At 39.1% G+C, this 17,789-nt stretch overlaps 1 protein-coding gene across 1 annotated transcript; it reads right to left on the bottom strand.

Moving 5' to 3' along the window:
• Window positions 1-4,040: 4,040 nt before the first annotated feature.
• On the bottom strand, window positions 4,041-16,438 carry RBM24 (RNA binding motif protein 24). Its single transcript, XM_036742026.1, has 4 exons — window positions 15,195-16,438; window positions 13,925-14,048; window positions 12,217-12,271; window positions 4,041-6,237 (listed from the first exon to the last, which is right to left on the bottom strand). Exons 1-4 carry the CDS (start codon window positions 15,360-15,362, stop codon window positions 5,877-5,879), a joined length of 708 nt encoding a protein of 235 aa, XP_036597921.1. The 5' UTR covers window positions 15,363-16,438; the 3' UTR covers window positions 4,041-5,876.
• Window positions 16,439-17,789: the final 1,351 nt, after the last annotated feature.

Genomic DNA, 17,789 nt, shown 5'->3' with positions numbered 1-17,789 from the left:
ACCCTAGCCTTGTAATCTTATCCTGTGTGATCCTTGTAATGTCTTCCCACAAATCCTCTCTCAGGGATCTATCCGACGAACTGGTCTTGCTCTGAGCTTTTCAAGATTACATAGGTAACAGAGCAACACTGGGGTTGTCAACATGTTGTCTTTTGCTCACCTGACTATATGGCCAGCCCACCTCCTTTTCTGGCCATCTATCTGGATGATGTCCTTTATCACCTCAACCCAATTTGAGATCTGTGATTTCATTGGCAAAGGGAATTCCCAATGAAGAAACTCCCTTTACCAATACAAATTGTCACTTGTTTAGCACCTAGCAAAAAGTAGCATAAATTGGTTGTAAAACAATAATTTTTACCAAATTATTTTGATCCAGGTTTGATCCAGGTTCCCTCTTTTCTCATGATCTCTTTCTATATCTCTCTCATCCCATACATCAGAATAATGTATGAAAGTAAGCATAAATGAAACCATAGTGTTGAAAAGCATATTCCCCTCCAATAGACTCTTCAGTCCTCATTCCCTTAGAAGCTGGGTAGTATCTGAGTTAGTTTCAGAAAGTTCCTTTCTGATTAATGTTCACCAAAAACAAACAAACAAATGAGCAGTTAAGGGAAGAATATGGTTTGAATATGGGAAAAAATGAACTTTTCAACTTGGCAAAATTACAGTTTAACATAGTTATAATGCTCAGAGCTTCATTTTATGTCTGTTTTAGATATCTGGCTTTTCTTTAACACATTATTGGAGCCACCAAATAAATACAGTAATAAATAATTGATGTTTGTTCAATGTTACAGTGAAATAGAAATTACTTATAACTTAGTGGCAAAATGAAAAACCCTTCAATTTCTTTAAAAGATATGAATAGTTTTCTGATAGCATGATAGATTAGACTGTTCTATCAGAGGACAAAGAAGTTGGGGGAGGGAAAATTCATGAGGCTAGACTTTGTAAGGACATTGTTAGGGAATGACCAAATATTTTGCAGGAAAATTGAAGGGATTGAGATTCTGCGATAATGCTGTTGATTTTTGTTGTTTTTCTTTCCAAGGATTACAAGATTCTTTCACATATTAGAAGGAATATGGTACAGAGGATAGAGCACTAGAGTCAGCTGCTCAGCCTTGGGCAAGTCACTTAATCTCTAGGTCTGTTTCCTCATTTATAAAATGAAACTGATGGACTTGATGACTTTGGATCCACTTCAACTTTCAATCTACATGATCTCATTTTCTCCTTACAGAATATTTGAAGGAGGGAGGAGCACATATAAACAGCCTTACTTTATATATTGAGAAATTGAAAATCTGAGATGTAAAATTACTTAGCCAAGGTCACCATTAGATCTCCAAAAATTTGATTCGTGACAAGTACCAAAAATTAATCCTTTTCTAAATAGTCTGAATGCATGACCAAAATAAAGTTACATTTTCCATGGAAACAGGCTGAGATTGTTTGAGGGGCATAAAGGCTGAAAGCAAATTTAGTAATTTTCTAGCACCTTCTTCAATCTCAATTTCTTCTCATTTCAAATATTTCTTTGGAGCCTCACCAGAAATTAGGAAGAGCAGATGCCAGCAAAGAAAGAAGTACCACCTGGTAACCCAAACCTTACACATAGCAGGTAGTTAATAAACATTTATTGAATCGAAGGAATGAAATATTGATTCTTTTATTTAAAAAAATTGATCTTTGTCTCCTCTCCCCATTCTCTTCTATCTTTTTGAAGACCGTGCTAGATCAGGAGTTCGGTTATTATTGGAACTGCAGAGTAAAAGCAACTGTAGCTACGATTGTCACTTGTTCTGCACCTAGCAAAAAGTAGCAGTAACAGCAATAGCAGACAGCTGTGGCAATAGCAAATATTCAACACTCCATAAAAACCCACCTCTAGGAGTGAGAAAGGTAAAATCCACTAGAGCTAACGCCAGAGCTAATTCTTACCGAGGGCTCTTCAGCATGTCAACAAGGCAAATTTCAACCTTATGGTATAGCTATTCTCCCTCTCTCTTGTGCTGGGTTTGGAAATTTGGGATGAAGGCCTTGTAAAACTTTTTCTACCTTCTTGCCTGCATCTAATTTAGCTATTTCTCTTGGCATAAATTAAAGAAAACAAAAATATAGTTATGAGGAGGTAGACCTGTGGCTTTATTGAAACATTTTTCAGTGTGACTAGAAGTCGTTTAACAAGAAGATCAGATAATTCCAAGTATCTACTTGAAGGACTTAGTGAGATGGATATATTTCTCTCCATTTTCAAATGCTCAAGCTAGTATTGTCAGTGTCTATTATTTAGCAAGGGGCAGCTAAATGATGTGGTGAACAGAGCACCAGGCCTGGAGTCAGGAAGACCTGAATTCAAATGTAGCCTCAGGCACTTGCTAGCTACGTGACCCTGGGTAAGTCACTTAACCCTGCTTGCCTCAGTTTCCCCATCTGTAAAATGAGCTGGAGAAGGAAATGGCAAACCACTCTAGTATCTTTGCCAAGAAAACCCCAAATGGGTTCACAAAGAGTCATACATGATTGAACAACAAATGATTTAGCAACATCAACATCTAGTGTATTGTTGGCAAATGTTCCCCCCAACAAAATTTGCCCCATTCTCAATTATTGAATTTTATGATGTGTCAGTTGAGAGATTGAAAATATATGGTTTATAAGAACACAAGTTTATGTTGAGAAATGAAAATAAACAGCAACATCAACAATCTATAGTATGATCAACCAGTGAGGATGTTCATCAATCTATCAGATTCCAAGATAAGACAATAAATAGGTGAGAGCTACTTGAGTGTAAAATTCCATCTCTGTAAAATTTCCCCTTCCCCTCCCCCCTTTTTAATCAGGTCTATAATTTCACCAGTGAAGAGAGCTCTCCGTGAGCATGGGAGTCATGTTTACATTAGAGAACACTATCTGCCCATGAAGCTTGGCACCTCTTTTGCAATTTGTAGTTTTGGAGAATTAGAATGCTGAGAGAATAAAGTGACTTGCTCAGCTGGCCTACATCTGGATTTGAACACAGCTCCTTCTGACTTGTTTTGTATCTAATTAGCCAAATGCATCTAAAAAGAGCCTAAACCATAGTTATCATGTGATAGACCATTAAAAGGCTTTCAGACTCTAAAATGATATGATTCTGAATGTGATGATCATGACGGTGAGAGTAATGAAGAAAATTCGATCAGATCAATTTCCATAGAATTCAATTGCTTATACCTAATGAAGCACAAAATGATGGATATATCAATATATCAAAAATTCAATATATGCTGGACATTGAGCAGTTAGAGGAATATTCTAACTTCAAGGCCAATGAACAAGCCAATTTCATATTTACCTGGAGATAAAATTTAAAGTCAATTTTTAGAAGGCAATGGGGTACTATACGAATGATGCTGGATTTTGAGGCAGAGGACCTGGGTTCAATTCCCAGCACCATCCCTGAACTACTTATACAATGCTAGGCATATCCCTTAATATATGTTTTTTTAAAAAAAGATGGGTTTGGCTCTAAAGACTTCTATAGTTTCCCATAGTTAGAAATTTATTATCTTATGATTTCTCTTTACTGTCTCCCTAGCAGAATTCCTAAAATTCCACACCAGCAAATGGCATCTTCCACATCTTATTGTACAGTGTTTTTAAAGAAGAGGAGTCAGATTATTAAAAAAGAAATCCTAACTAGACAGCAGCCATCTAACTGGAGACTAAGTTGTTCATTGCCAGCACCTATTTATTTACTAGACTTTCTTTATAGCCATTACCATTATGACAGGACATCTCTACATATCCAAAATTCTAATCCCCTGTTGATGCTCCTCCCCATTTCTTTAGTAAAATTCAACGTAACAAAATTTCAGAACCAAAGAATCCAAATTAGCATTCACTACAACGGGATTTGACTTCCATCCTTAGACAAGAACGCTGTTGTGATAAGTTAATGAAATTTATGCCAGTGTACCAAAGCCAGGTCTCTGGGAAGCTGTGTCCACTAGGAATTTTAGATATAAATTATGACTTGAGTCTAGTTAAAAGGAGACATTCTTCACTTTTATTGCATAATTATAGACAATGCAACAGTAGATTTTAAAAATTATATATAACACAAGTGAATAGTTTAGAAGATCTGAAATGTTATAAAGCAATATACATACTGAATAAATAATATGCACAGGAGAGTCATGTCTACATTACATAACACTGGCTAGTATTTTGAATACTTAAAATAAATCCAGTGAAAATGGATAAAGTCCATAAAAATGCTATCCTGTCTTCCCTTGTATGAAATTGTTCAAGTATAAAAAGTCCAATACAGTGTAAAATATTCGATTTAGGTTAAGAATAAAAATTGCAAGTATTGTAGTTTCACGAGAAAAATGTAAAGCAGCATTTTAAACTACATAAAAAATAGTGGGGAAATCAGACTAATGAATTGCCAGGAAAGTAGATCTACATGAGCAAAATACTGAAGAGGAAGCAGTATGAAACTAGCAACACATTCTGTATAAAACCTAAACTCTGTTAATGTAGGAGTACCCTCTCATACAGTGCACATACTGAATTTAAATAAATCTAAGTCAACATCTTTAGCTGAATAGGTTAATATTTAATATGCTACATCTAAACCTACTAAATAATTTATGCCATGAGATGAATACATAATTTTACAGTGTCACATCTAAAGTTCCTTTCTTTAGAGTGCAGCATCGTAAAACTTCAAAATAAATATTTTTAAATAGCATTACAATTAAGGCACAGTATAAACCACATATCATTAACCCTTGAAGAACTGTAGTCTCAGGAACCTTGTTGTCTTACTTACTGGGTTCCCTAATAAATAGTTTTAAATAGGACTCTGTAATAGATACTAAAGTCATAGAAATCATTTCAAAAAGGAAAAAAATAAATTTCCTTAAGACAGTTCTCAAAGGTTCAAATTCTGCAAACTTCTTTCTGCCTTTATTCACAAGCCACAAGTCAACGTAATAAATAGAAAGAGAAGGCTGTTGTAGTAAAGGGCTGATCCTATTTCAGAATCAGAATAGCTGACACCAGCAGTTAAAAGTTTCCCAAAATTGAAACAGGATGGGGAGAGGGATTAGAATGTGACAAGCTCATCAAACAAGCACAAGTGATGTGTTCTTTCCAGAACTGTCTGTGTTATTGATTGTCTGTACAGCTGTTGCACCCATTAATTCCACATCACTTGCTCCATAGTTCTACTCATCCAGAGGACAGATGAGAAAATAGCTTTGGTGCCTGTCCACCATTTTACCAAGCGGCCATGCTCCTCAGGATTGTTCGATGCCCATTATGAGACAGCAAGAAAATCACTTTCTTACTTGAACAAGTTCTATAGGCCATAGTGAAAGCTAGAAATGACAGTCAGTGCTTTAATTATTTTTAAAAATGTTTTAAATGTTATATAAGCTACATATTGCTCACTCTGATTTCTTTTCCCTGGTTTAACTTTTTCAAAATAACATTTTCTCATTTGAAAAAGGCAGTTTGCTTCCCTGATACTATTAAAAAAAACCCCAACAAAACCCCTTTATTTTATTTTGTGAAATGAAGTTCTATTGTTACTCCTATAGTCTTTTCATGGCAGTGCATTGTTTATTCAGTGTCTCCTGGATTGACTCCTGAAACTAATTCCTCCCACTCCCCTGGCCCTCACCCCTTTTTCCCATAGCAACATGATTCTAGTACAAAGACAGTGGAATAAAAATCTCCTGATTTGCAGTAGCATAACTTTTCTTAAAGCTGCTTAGTTAGTGTTAACCACCTTATTATCTACTTAAAACTGGAAGGCTGGGGGAAAATAGAGAAAGAAATTCAACTCTCTTCAGATGGCTGGTCACTCATTATTGCATTCTGTCTGTTTGCAGCTGCTGCGGCTGATACTGGCCAAATGCTGCTGCCGCTGCCGCTGCTGCTGCTGCTGCAGCAGCTGTCCCAGGTGCTGCCGCGGTGATTGGCTGCTGGACTGCATAGCCATAGCCCCCAGCAGTGACATATCCCGCAGCAGCTGGAGATGCTGCATATGGGTACTGGTCATAGGCTGCTGCTGCTGCAGCTGCTGCGGCTGCTGAGTATTGTGCATATGCAGCTCCAGTGTAATCAATGTAAGGTGTGGTGGAGGCAGCAGCTGCTGTAGGTTGGACATGTGGAATTACAACTCCAGGCTGCACAAAAGCCTGTGGATAAACATAATGGGCAGGTATCCTGTTGAGAAACAGAAAAGAGAATCAGATCATAGTAAGCTCCTATGTGCAAAAGATCTGTTGTTCAGAAGTAAAACAAACTCAAAATTTAGTGGTTATTATGAGCATAGGGTTGCCACAATAGCTACATTCTAGCAGTCCAATGAATGCACTCTGGCAGTAGCCCAAAACATATGTAGTGCTCAGAAAAACAAGCCGACAATAACTGGAGCTAAACACATCATGACAGCATTCTCATTGATACTTGTTTACTCAATACCACCAAATAAGAATTAATAGCCTCATCAATAGTTAAGGGAATAAGTCAAGGTTCAGGATTTCAGCATTCCTCTTAAAGGCATTTAATAAATGCTGTTGATTTAAATATTAGAGTTGGACTTTAGAAAAAAATTAAAATCACTCCATAGGAGCCAAAAAATTATGACAATTAGAAAAATTCTCAGCTGCAAACATTGGACTTTTTTTAAAGAACCCTGTCATCAGTTAGGTCCAAATGATGAGAGCTAGTTTGCCAATACTGATTTACTGAAGAAAATTTTAACCAAATATTCAGGCAGGAAAAATGGACCTTGTTTAATTATCATGGCAACCCTACTTAAAATTGCTATGCAGACTCAGCACACATTAATTTCTCCGCAACCTCAGTCACCCTTATTAAAAATAAAAAAATAAAAATAAGAAAATGCAGGCGACAAAAAAAAGTTTAAAAGTTCACAGGTGTGGTAAACACGGCAGAATCACACTTTTCAAACGAATTGTAGTGCAGCTCACTCTATCATAAAAGGCTGTTGTGGGAAGCTACAGAAATGCTATTAACATTCATTGCAGTGGTTCCCAAGTAGATGTGCAGCACACTTTTTTTTTGAGGGTAAAATTTGTAAGGACACAAGGGTCAATCAAACCTGTTTGACTATCAGGCAACTGATGTCAGCCAGCTTGTTTATCTCTATGCAAGACAGACAGAGGGGTTGGGGGGAGGTGATGAGGTAGAGGGGGTAGGAAAATGCATCTAAAATATAATAAAATATAAAATACATAAAAATAAAATAAAATAAAATATAAAATTTGAGAAATTTTAAAAGGTTTATAAAATGACATCTAAATAAAAAACATTTCTTTGCACATTCACTAACTCTTGATTTTCATCTCCAAATCAAAAAAGATGTGGCTTTGTTCCTTTACAGGAATGGTTACCTTATTGGTATGTACTTGCAAAAATGAAGTCCATTATCACACAATACCATATAAAAACTGAGATATACCCTGTCAAATGAAATCAAGCACCCATTTAAATTATGCAAAAGGAGCATACGTTCTCCCATCTCACTTATGAAGTTAAAGCTCATGTGATTTAAAAAACAAGTTTGAGCTGAAAAAAAACTGCACATCTCAATTCTTAATGCTGAAATTTCATTAATCCTGAACTAAAATACACCTACAAATATATGACTTATTAATTCCACTTTTGAACAATATAACCACCAGGGGAAAACACTCTAGATATCTAGATCTAGAGACATTACACCAGAATTCCGTCCAAAATTTAGCAAATCAACAAAACCTATTGAAAACACAAACAATGGTTGTCTTTAAACTTGCTGTTCAGGAATCCTAATGTTAGAACTCAAAACCTATGAAATTATATTTGTATTATTCACCTTGCTTCTTTAGTTTCCCTTAAGCAATATTCATAGGAGATACCAACGCTAATGAATATTCACAGAAAGATTGAGTTTATTACAGTAGTTATCCTATGCTAGCCCAAAGCACAAGAAAGTTTATTCTAATGGTGAAAATACAGTGAATTTTTACTAGACTTGTAGTTCCTTTCCTATGCCAACACAAACCACGTCATCATGTATTCCGGAGGACACTGAAGAGATATTCTTAACTGTTTGTTAGGAACTAGACACAAAGCCCTGACCATATACTCTTATAATTTTTTTCTAAGTTAAGTAACTAACCTCACTAAAAGTAACAGGCGTTGGCATTATGAAATGTTATCCCTATGGTTCGTTCTCTCTCTCTCTCTCTCTCTCTCTCTCTCTCTCTCTCTCTCTCTCTCTCCATTATATTGGTCTCTACCAACCCTTCACTATCATGCTATTTTACATGGGTGATTGACAGCACAGGCTGCAGTAGGGCTATTTTTGATCATGTCATGAGACAAGGGTTTCAAGCAGAGTAAAATGTCTTTATAAGGCCAAAGAAAACTCTGCTGTATCTGCTGTAAAGGCCAGCAAGCATGGATCTCACTAATACTGAAACATTAACCCCACTGGATTCCTAGAGGCCTAAAGCTGCTGAAGCAGTGACTAGGTTGGCATCTTTGATTAGGTTATTAACTTGAATGATCTTTGCTCTGGCGTTTGAGTTTGTGTCATAAGATTTGCTTTTTCTGCATTTGCTTATTAACTTTTTCTCTTTCAAGGAACAGAGATATGTCCAGAGAATTACATTTACAAGGGGAGTCCCATAGCGTCCCAGTCTCTGGAGATAATTTTTTCCCACTGAGAGCAGCTTTTCTCTGATTTGATTATGCATTTGAATAAGTAAACTTGTCTTAACACATGCCAGCAATCCGCATCAGGCTGCCTGTGAACAGCGAGTGAGGGAAAAAAGGAGAACCTGGGCAGCCTATGAGTAACTGTGGTGTAAAGGCATTTAAGACTAGGGGAGAATTGAAACTCCTTGAGGGCAGGGACTGTTTCTTTTTCCTTTTTATTTTTTTTTGTAGCCCCAGTACTTAGCACAGGACCTGGCACATAGTAAGTACTTTATAAATGCTTGTTGAATTGAATCACGAACATTTAAAAAAGTAGCCTTCAAAGAGGATAAAATTGAATAGTAAGATAGCATGTTTGCAATGGTCTCCCCATGAGAAGAACCCTTTCTTCCAGACTGGGGAGCCTTTACATGGAGTGTGGTAGACTTCTCGCTGGCCATATTTCTACTAATTCTCTCCTCCAGTTCAATCTCGGAAAGTAGAGGCCCAGGAGATATGGCAAAAATGAAACAATGCATACAATTCTGGTAACCATCTTTTGAACTCTTTTATTCCCAACCTATACGCCCTCACTGACGCCTCTCCAAGGTCCCAGGAAGAAAAATCTTTCTCAAACACAAACCAAAAGAAGCTTAACAAAACATTGTTCTAAAATTAAACAAAGTAGAACAAAACACTCTTCTCCAGAGTTCACATGTTTCCACACATCAGATGGCTGCCTGAACTCTAGTTAGGAGCTTAGTGTTTAGTGGTCCTCCGTACACTCGAAACTATTTAAATGCCAAATAAAAATGCTAAAGTTATTATTACCTCAAACTATGCAACCAATACCACCAAGACCTTCTTTTACAGACATCAACAAAAACCATGTACCACTTATCCACAATTTGAAATAACCTCATATGATTAGGCATAGTATTTAGGATAAGAGACCATTCAGCGAAGAAAGAAAACAAGCTTATTTTCAGTTTAAGAATACTTGAACAGCAGAGTAACTGGCTGAATTAAGAAGACTAATTCTACCTAGAATCTGTATCCTTTGTAAGTACTTAGCACAGTGTCTGGCACACAGCAGGTGCTTAATAAATGTTTAGTGGATTGGATTAAGTGAAGTTAAATAGAATAATTTATTCAGCCATTAATAGGTGGCTTTTACAACTAATACCATGAGGAAGTAACTATTACCTAATAATAGATGTAAAAAATAAAATCCACAACTGAAAATGTGTTGCATTTAAATTTTCTATGTAGCACTTTCACCTCAAGTTCATTTTGTTAATCTTCTGCTCAAGAGCATACAATGGCTCCCTATTGCCTAATACATTAAAACCAAACTCTTCTGATAGATATCAACCTCACCAAAAACCTATCATCCACATTTATTTCTCATGACTTCCCAGTATTCAGTATTTGCCATCTGCTAAGATCAAGTTGGTTTTCTTATTGCCACAAGAACATGTCAGATTCATTCCCACTTCTGCCCCTTTGCTAATGTGTCTTCTCCAACCCCACCCTGAAATGTCTTCCTCCAACCCATCCATTCAAATTCTACCCATCCATTAGGATTCAGTTATCCCATCATCTCCACAAAGCCTTCTTTAACACTTTTTCCAATAATGACCTTCCTTCTTTGAGGACACATGCCATATAATTTAGCAGTTTGTTATATCCTAAATGATTTAGGAGTGTTAGTTTTTTCTCTGCACATAAACTATAAGCTCTTTGAATGTACGGAACATGCCTTATATGTCTCTGTGATCATCTACTGTCTAGTAGAATGTGGCATACCGAGTAGGCATTAATAAATTTTTCTTTGGTTAACTTGTTTCAAAATGACAGACAAATTATGACAAATTATTTCCCATAATCTTCAATTACTTATGAGTAGAAACGCTAGTCACATGCACAAGAAATTCTATATATAGTTCATTATTTTTTGTTGATTCCCCAAACTACCGTAGATGACCATTGATGAGTGGGTATTAGTGTAATAAGGCACTTTTTGATGACTTCATATTTCTCTCACTTATGTTAAAAAAAAGTAAGTTTAGGTAGAAAGAAAAAAGAGTAGGCTCTCAGGTGCTAAAGATGAGGGCTAGAAAATACACTAAAAGGGCAACTTGTCAGCTAATTCATTCTTGTATACACCTGGAAGCATAGAAGGTACAACTAACTTGGCAGCCAGATCCCAACACTCCAGGCCACACATATGCAGCAAACTCAGATTAGGCATTAAGAAACCATTAGTTGGGGGGCAATGCTTCTTGAACAACTGGTATGTTTATAAAACTTAACATCTGGCATCCACACAAGATGCTAGGTGCAGTATAGAGAATGCAGAGTACAGTCATCAGAAAAAAATTAGCTGGGGTAGTATCAGTACTACGCACTGTCTGGAAGAGGGGGAAGCAGATAGATGAGTTACAGAACACTGCCAATCACAAAATCAAGAGATGCAAGAAATACAGGTAGGCTTCCCCAAAGTTAGGTGTATGAAGTGAATATCAGTGCTACTATACTTGGAAATAGTCTGATGACTAAATCTGATGGGAAGAATCAGTGCTCCAAATTAGAAAAGCCTAAGCAGACATACATTGTTAAGAGACAGGCCCCCATACCCACCAAAAATTTAAAAAAGAAAAGGAGAAAAATGACCCCCTCCCCCCCTAAGAAACTAGAACATGCAAGCAATGAATCTGTTTTCTTACATAGTGAAGTCACACATTTTAGCACTCACTACAAAAATATGGTTAAAAGGAAGTCACAGGCTACAGCTTAAAAGCAAGGAAAAAAAAAAGACCCTTTGCTCCCCATGGCAAAGTCAAAGTCAACAACACTCCTCAACACCACCACCAAAAACCAAAACAAAAAAGAGCTCCCCCGCCCCCCCAAAAAACTTTTCACTACAGCTCTTTTCAATTAAATAAAAAGCACACGTTTAGCTATCAACACCACTTCATTACCGTAATAAATAAAATAAAGCACACGGAGGTCTATTGACTATTGTGAAAATAAAACAACAACAACATACATGCATCGTTAATCACCATCTTAGCTTGTGTGTTTGAGTCTACTGGTTACACAGTTTAATTCCAAACAGAACTATTCCACATCTTATCATCATATCCTTCTGATCAGTTAGCTTAACTGTATACGATCCCTGTCAGATTAGAAAGAGATAAATAACATTGAGACAAACTGAAGAATTGGTGGGGGCACAGTGGTCTTGTACACAAGTCATACCTCTTTTTTTAAATCATAAACTCAAGAGGTGTCAGGATTGGAGGACTGCATACTTGATCACATAGCTTGACTCATCTAAAAACATTTATAGCATCACCATCAAGAAGTAAAACACATTTTTAAAAGAGAAATCAGGAAAACTCAATGGCAGGATGATATTGTCCATGTGTGACAAAGGCAGTCTAACCGATGATATACTTGTACTTTGGAGAACCTGTTTGATTGACTTACCCAAAAGGTCTTTGAATAAGAGCAGGGTGAAGTTGTTGAACACCAAAGGCAAAACCTAACAACAAAACATATTACATTCTCTATATGAACATTCCAACAGCTGCTTATTACTGCTACATATAAAATACACAATGACAACTTTCATTTTACATTTGCATCAGATACACTAATTTAAGTCAGGTAATTAAAAAAAGAGAAAACCATATTTGGGGAGTGGGAAAACCCGACAAGCCCACATTTAAACATGTTTTTAGAAGTTTCATACAGCACAGTTTGGAGTTTGGCTTAAAGATAAATTATTAAAAATGAAGACAAGAATTGACAGAAAGCAGAGCATTCATTATGTGCAAAGTTTCGCTGACATAAACACATTGTAAAAGACCTCAGGAGGATGCCACAATGAATAGTGCTTATGAATTCAACTAAGCACAACAATAATGCTTCATGTTGAATTTTTTCACAAATATCCTTATCATATAGCATCCTAAATTTATGAGTTTCAATATTTGCAATTCTATTTTGAACTTAGTATATTACTCCAATGATCTATACAAGTTTATAGTCAAAGAATCAAAGATCTGGAGCTCAAAGAGATCCCAGAGCCCATGTAATCAAACTCTCATTTTACAGATGAGGAAACTGAGACCTAAGGAGGTAAAGTGATTTGCCCAAGGTAACACAGCTAGTAAGTTGCCAAAAGCAGGCTTGGAACCCAGGTCCTCTGAGTCTGGAGTCCAGTCATACACATTCTACTGTACCAAGAGCAGATTTTATGGATAAAAACTTTTTAAAATAATCAATGAAACAAATTCTCTTCTTTTTCCTATATATATATATATATACATACACATATATACTCACAACGTACTAAAGATAAACATTTTATTTTTCTCTTATTGAAAAATAGATCCATTAAATTGTTTGCTTATCAGTTATCTACCCCTATGTTAGTACATGGAGTCACCTGTCATGGGTAAGGCAGGGAAAAGTCTTTTTGACTACAACAGTGTGGATTGAAGTAGAAATCTATCCTCAAGATTTTAGAATCTTAAAATCTATGCATCTAAACATAAACATTTGCATCTTAAAATTACATGTATTGTATTCTCTACTTTCAGTTATCCATGCAAATGGAAGAAGGCAGAGTTTTGAATAATCCTGAATAGCAGATTATCAGATAATCACTTCTGCTTTATGATATACAAGGTGTTTTCCCCCCTCAGCAGATGTCCTGTATTACTTATGGTTTGTTTAGGCTAGTCCTCAGATTAGTTTGCATTCCCCAAGCACATGTCAAATGAGAAGGGAAGCAGCCCAGAAGAGTATTAGGTAGACAGGTGTAGCCAGCCTGGGATTAAAAATTTGGCACAAATAAGGGACGTGTTGATTGTGCCTGCAGATAAATGAGAAGAATAAACTGCAATTGAATGTTATTCCTTTATGAGTAAGACCTATAAATCTGGGTCCATACAAAGCCATCTGGAATGATATTCTTTTTTATCTAAGATTATGCTTTTACAGACACTTCTATGTGCTTGCATGTATGGGAAAATTGTTTACACATATTTTCATTTATCTTTAAAGTGAAAAAGTGTTTCTTTATTCTTTATTAAAAGCACCACTCTACAATAAACCAACAGGTTCTTGAGGAGATTCTGTCTTTTGAATCAGAGTCTCTTCACAAGTACTAGAAAGGACTATTTCTCACCTGGTTGCATGATCCTGGGTTTTGCCCCCAAGTATGCCAGATTCACGTTGGCTTTTCTACCATCAATGATAGGGTTGGGATCCTTACAGGCCCTTTCAGCAGCAGCTCTGTCAGCCATGGTGACCTTAGCAACATACATACACACAAATGCTACAAATTAAACCTGTGAAGGAAACTTACGGAGCAGTTCACACACAGGCATTCGTTGTTAAGAATTTATCATGATCACGATTTCATTCTACAGAAGGAAAAAAAAAAAACACCTTCCTGTTGGCCTGCAAAGCACTGCCCCCAGCAAGCAGAGGTTTGGAATCCTGATCTCCCTTGTCCTAACATTCCCCCCCTCTCCCCCCCGCCCCCAGCCCTTGCCTGGCACTGCTGGTGGTCCCCATTCTTAGGCCAGGAAAAACACTCGTTTAAAGTAAACGGCCTATTTAAGAGAGAATAAACCTTCGGCATCAGCCTCTCCCAGAATACGCTGTTCGATGTTCCGCATGGGAGCTCTGTGACCTCGCTAACTTTAGGCAACTTACTGACCTTGACTGCAAAAGTAAGCTCAACCCTAATAAGAAATGCCCGCCCCCCCCCCCCCCGCCCCCGGCCTCATAAATGGTGCTCTGGAAACCAGCCACAAGACTTAAAGCCCTTACTTTTTAAAAGGTTAAAAAAAAAAAGGGGATGGGGTGGAGGAGAGAAGTTGGGACTGGGAGGGCGGACAGACATAAGTAGCTCCTTTGGAGTGTTCTCTCTCTGACTCAATAGGGATCGCCAGGAGACGAGCATACTTTTCCAAAACCATAGGCAGCTAAACTTGCTGCCATCAACGTAGGAAAAGCCATTTCCCAGGGTAGCGGCTCCTGGTCATTAGCCTCCTTCTCCCGCCCCTCCTCCCAAAGAGGATCTAACTTTTTTCCTTGCAACATCAAATCCTCCTAAACACTACAAAAGCAGATAGCTTCCACACTTTTAATCCCTAGGGAACCCCAAGAGGTTCGTGAGACTGGCTTTACCATTCCCTTTCCCCCACTCCCTCTGGCTGAAAAAGTTTCAGCTCAGCCTGTGGTTTACATTAGCCTTGTCTCCCTGTTCCCTCCCCAAATCTCGGGCTTCCTGGGCACCCCTATTCTCTTCCTACCCGACGGGGATCCCTAGTTTCTTCTGGCAGATGGGGCTCGCCTTTGTTCTCCCCTTCCCCCTCGCTCTCAGCCCTTATCTCCATCTTCAAGGTCTCTGGCCCCCTCTCCCATTAACTTCCTCTCCCCCTACTTACAAATCCATAGCCCCGGGATTTCCCCGTCTGCCGGTCTGTGATGACCACCGCCTCTTCGATCTCCCCGAAGACCTCGAAGTACTTGCGCAAGCTGGAGTCGGTGGTGTGGTACGGAAGCCCCCCGACGAAGATTTTGGTGTATGTGGTGTCTTTCTGGGTGGTGTGCATCTTCCCGCTCTCCCCGCGGCTTGGGCTCCGGCTCCGGCTCCGGCTTCGGCTCCGGCAGCGGCGGCGGCGGTTGCTGCTGCTGCTGCGGCTGTGGCTGCTGCTGCTGCGCCTCCCCCTCCGCCCCTTCGTTTCCCTCACCCTCTCGAGTCCAGCCGAAGCCAAAGGCAAGCCCAGTGGGGAGGGGGGAGGAGAACTGGGCAGCGTGCGCGTGTATGTATGTGTACGAATGTGAGTGTGTAAGTGTGAGTGTGTGCGTGCGCGCGTGTATGTCGAGGATGGTGGGCGTCAGGGCAGCCACTGGGAGATCACAACACCGGGGTGAGGGTCGTGGGGTTTCCAAAGTCGTAAGCAACCGCAGTCTGTAGCCTTGCTCCACGCTCCTCTCCCGCTCCCCGCTGCCGGTTACAGTCCAAACTCTCCTCTTTTCCTCGCTTCTCAGTTCTTTTTAGTAGACGATATGGACATACATCTATGCATACGAATACATATAGATATATTTTTTTCAAATACAATCAATTTCCACTCACCCGGCAGGGGGCCCGAAAGGAGAAGCGAGGTACCCCTCCACAGGCAACAGGGTGGGAAGAAGGGGGTGCTTTTGAAGGTAGATTGTTTATCTAAAAGAGATCTCCTGGGTGGGGCCTTTGATCTTCTCCTAGGGTGACCCTACTGAGTGTCGGAAGAACAGGAAGAGCTGGCGGTCACTCAGGAGGCTGCAGCAGCTGCTGTGGGAGAGGTGTTCCGGGACCGATGGCACGCCGCGGATTCCCTTCTCCCGGTTGCCTTCTCCAGGCCCTAAGAGCGGAGGATGGTCCTGGGTGTTGAGTAACTCTCCACTATCTTTCTTTCCCTCCCCTCCCATGCCGGGGGGTCGGAGCCCGGCTGGGGAGGGGGGCGGGCCGGGAGCCTGCGATTGGACGGGTCCCCACCTGGAGCAGACACCGCCGCCCCCCAGCTGTTGCGAACAGCTGCTTCTCCTCCTGCGCTCTGTTGAGCTGCCCGGGCTTGGCTCGGGAAGCGAGCGCCAGGGCAGAGTTGGGGATGATTGAGGGGCGGGATCGCGCTTTGTACTGGCTGCTCTCACTCGTCTCGAGTCACAGTTTCACGACCCGGCCTCATCGCAGGAATCTGGGGCGCGGAGGACAGAGCCTTGTTCAAAGCTGATTTGGTTTCCAAATCTGAGAAAAAGCGTATGGAAGCTAGGGGCTGGCTGCGCGTTAGAGACTTTAGAGAAAGTCACCAGAGTAGCTATCCCGTTCTGTGTGCGTCTGAAGCTTTGGAGAATAGCCCTCCCACACTAGGCAAGGCAAAGGAAGAGGCTGTGTCTGCCAACAGGATTTGGGGGTGCGAGGGAGGTACCGAAGGGAGCAGGAAGCAATTGACAGTGTAGAGGTAAAACTGGGGGAGCCATATCTAAAAGGCAGAAGCAGTTGCTTTGGAATGCTATGCACATAGTAGGCATTTAATGAATGTGAGTACTTTAACGCTAACGACTCTACTGAATCATTTAATGATGTACATCAGTTACCAATTTCTATTTTGAAATACCTTAAAATGAAGGTTTAGTAGATCAGCCATCCAGATTTCCATCCATACACCAGACTGGTGGAAGGTTTTAAAGTTAAGTTCTCCTCTCTTAAACGAAAACGCAAGGCATTATCCATTATTTGGTGGTTTTATGGTATTATTCTGGTGGTTTTAAATGATACCTGCTACAATTTTATTATGCTATAATTGAAAATGTTTTCAAACTTAACTAATGAGGTACATTGCTAAGTTTCCAACAGGCCACTATTCCCTCTTTATATTTCAGAAAATACATGGCTGGGGTATTTTGAAACAGTTCTCTAGCTTTTAGAAATTTTTTATCAAGAATATGTTAAATCAGTCCATAAAACTATTCTAGTCACATTTGATATTTGGAAGGAAATATTTAATGTGAGCTGAATGTTCCAGACCTCACTGTTGGGTCCTAGTCTGTTTTTAAGTTACTTTCAACAGATTGTTCTTTGGAAGCTAGTACATTTTGCTCATTTAGAACAACTAATCTAAATCTTTTATAGGGATAGTGTACCAAGACACCTTAACAATAGAAAGGGACAGTTTCATATTTGCAAAACCTGTGAATGGAAATATTCTCATGTAATTTAAATGAGCTCCATGGGTCTGTTTCTCCCTTTGCTTTCTCCTGAATGACATTGTTCCTTGAAGTTATCTTATGCTGACATATATTTATGCATTGGAAAGTATAGAGCAAATCAAAAAAGTTATCTAAATTTTTATTAAATTTGAGATGGCTTTTGGAGGCACGACATGTACTTCTAAACAGCCATTGCATTTTCATAGAATCTCAGAGGCCATCTAGTCCAACCTTTATGTAAACATCCATTCATTATACATAAGCCTTTGGTGGAAGACCCCCAAGGA

Source organism: Trichosurus vulpecula, chromosome 1 (genome assembly GCF_011100635.1).
Source record: "Trichosurus vulpecula isolate mTriVul1 chromosome 1, mTriVul1.pri, whole genome shotgun sequence".
NCBI classification, from domain to species: domain Eukaryota; kingdom Metazoa; phylum Chordata; class Mammalia; order Diprotodontia; family Phalangeridae; genus Trichosurus; species Trichosurus vulpecula.
This window is presented reverse-complemented; position numbering and strand designations above follow the sequence as displayed.

Bases quoted from the DNA above. Each gene is read 5' to 3' on its own strand.
- RBM24 (XM_036742026.1), bottom strand. From the start codon at position 15,362: ATGCACACCACCCAGAAAGACACCACATACACCAAAATCTTCGTCGGG. The intron at 12,272-13,924 runs GTGAGAAATAGT...TTTTGTTGTTAG, and splicing joins ACCCAGGATCATGCAACCAG to GTTTTGCCTTTGGTGTTCAA. The intron at 6,238-12,216 runs GTAAGTCAATCA...GTTTCTCAACAG, and splicing joins CTTATTCAAAGACCTTTTGG to GATACCTGCCCATTATGTTT.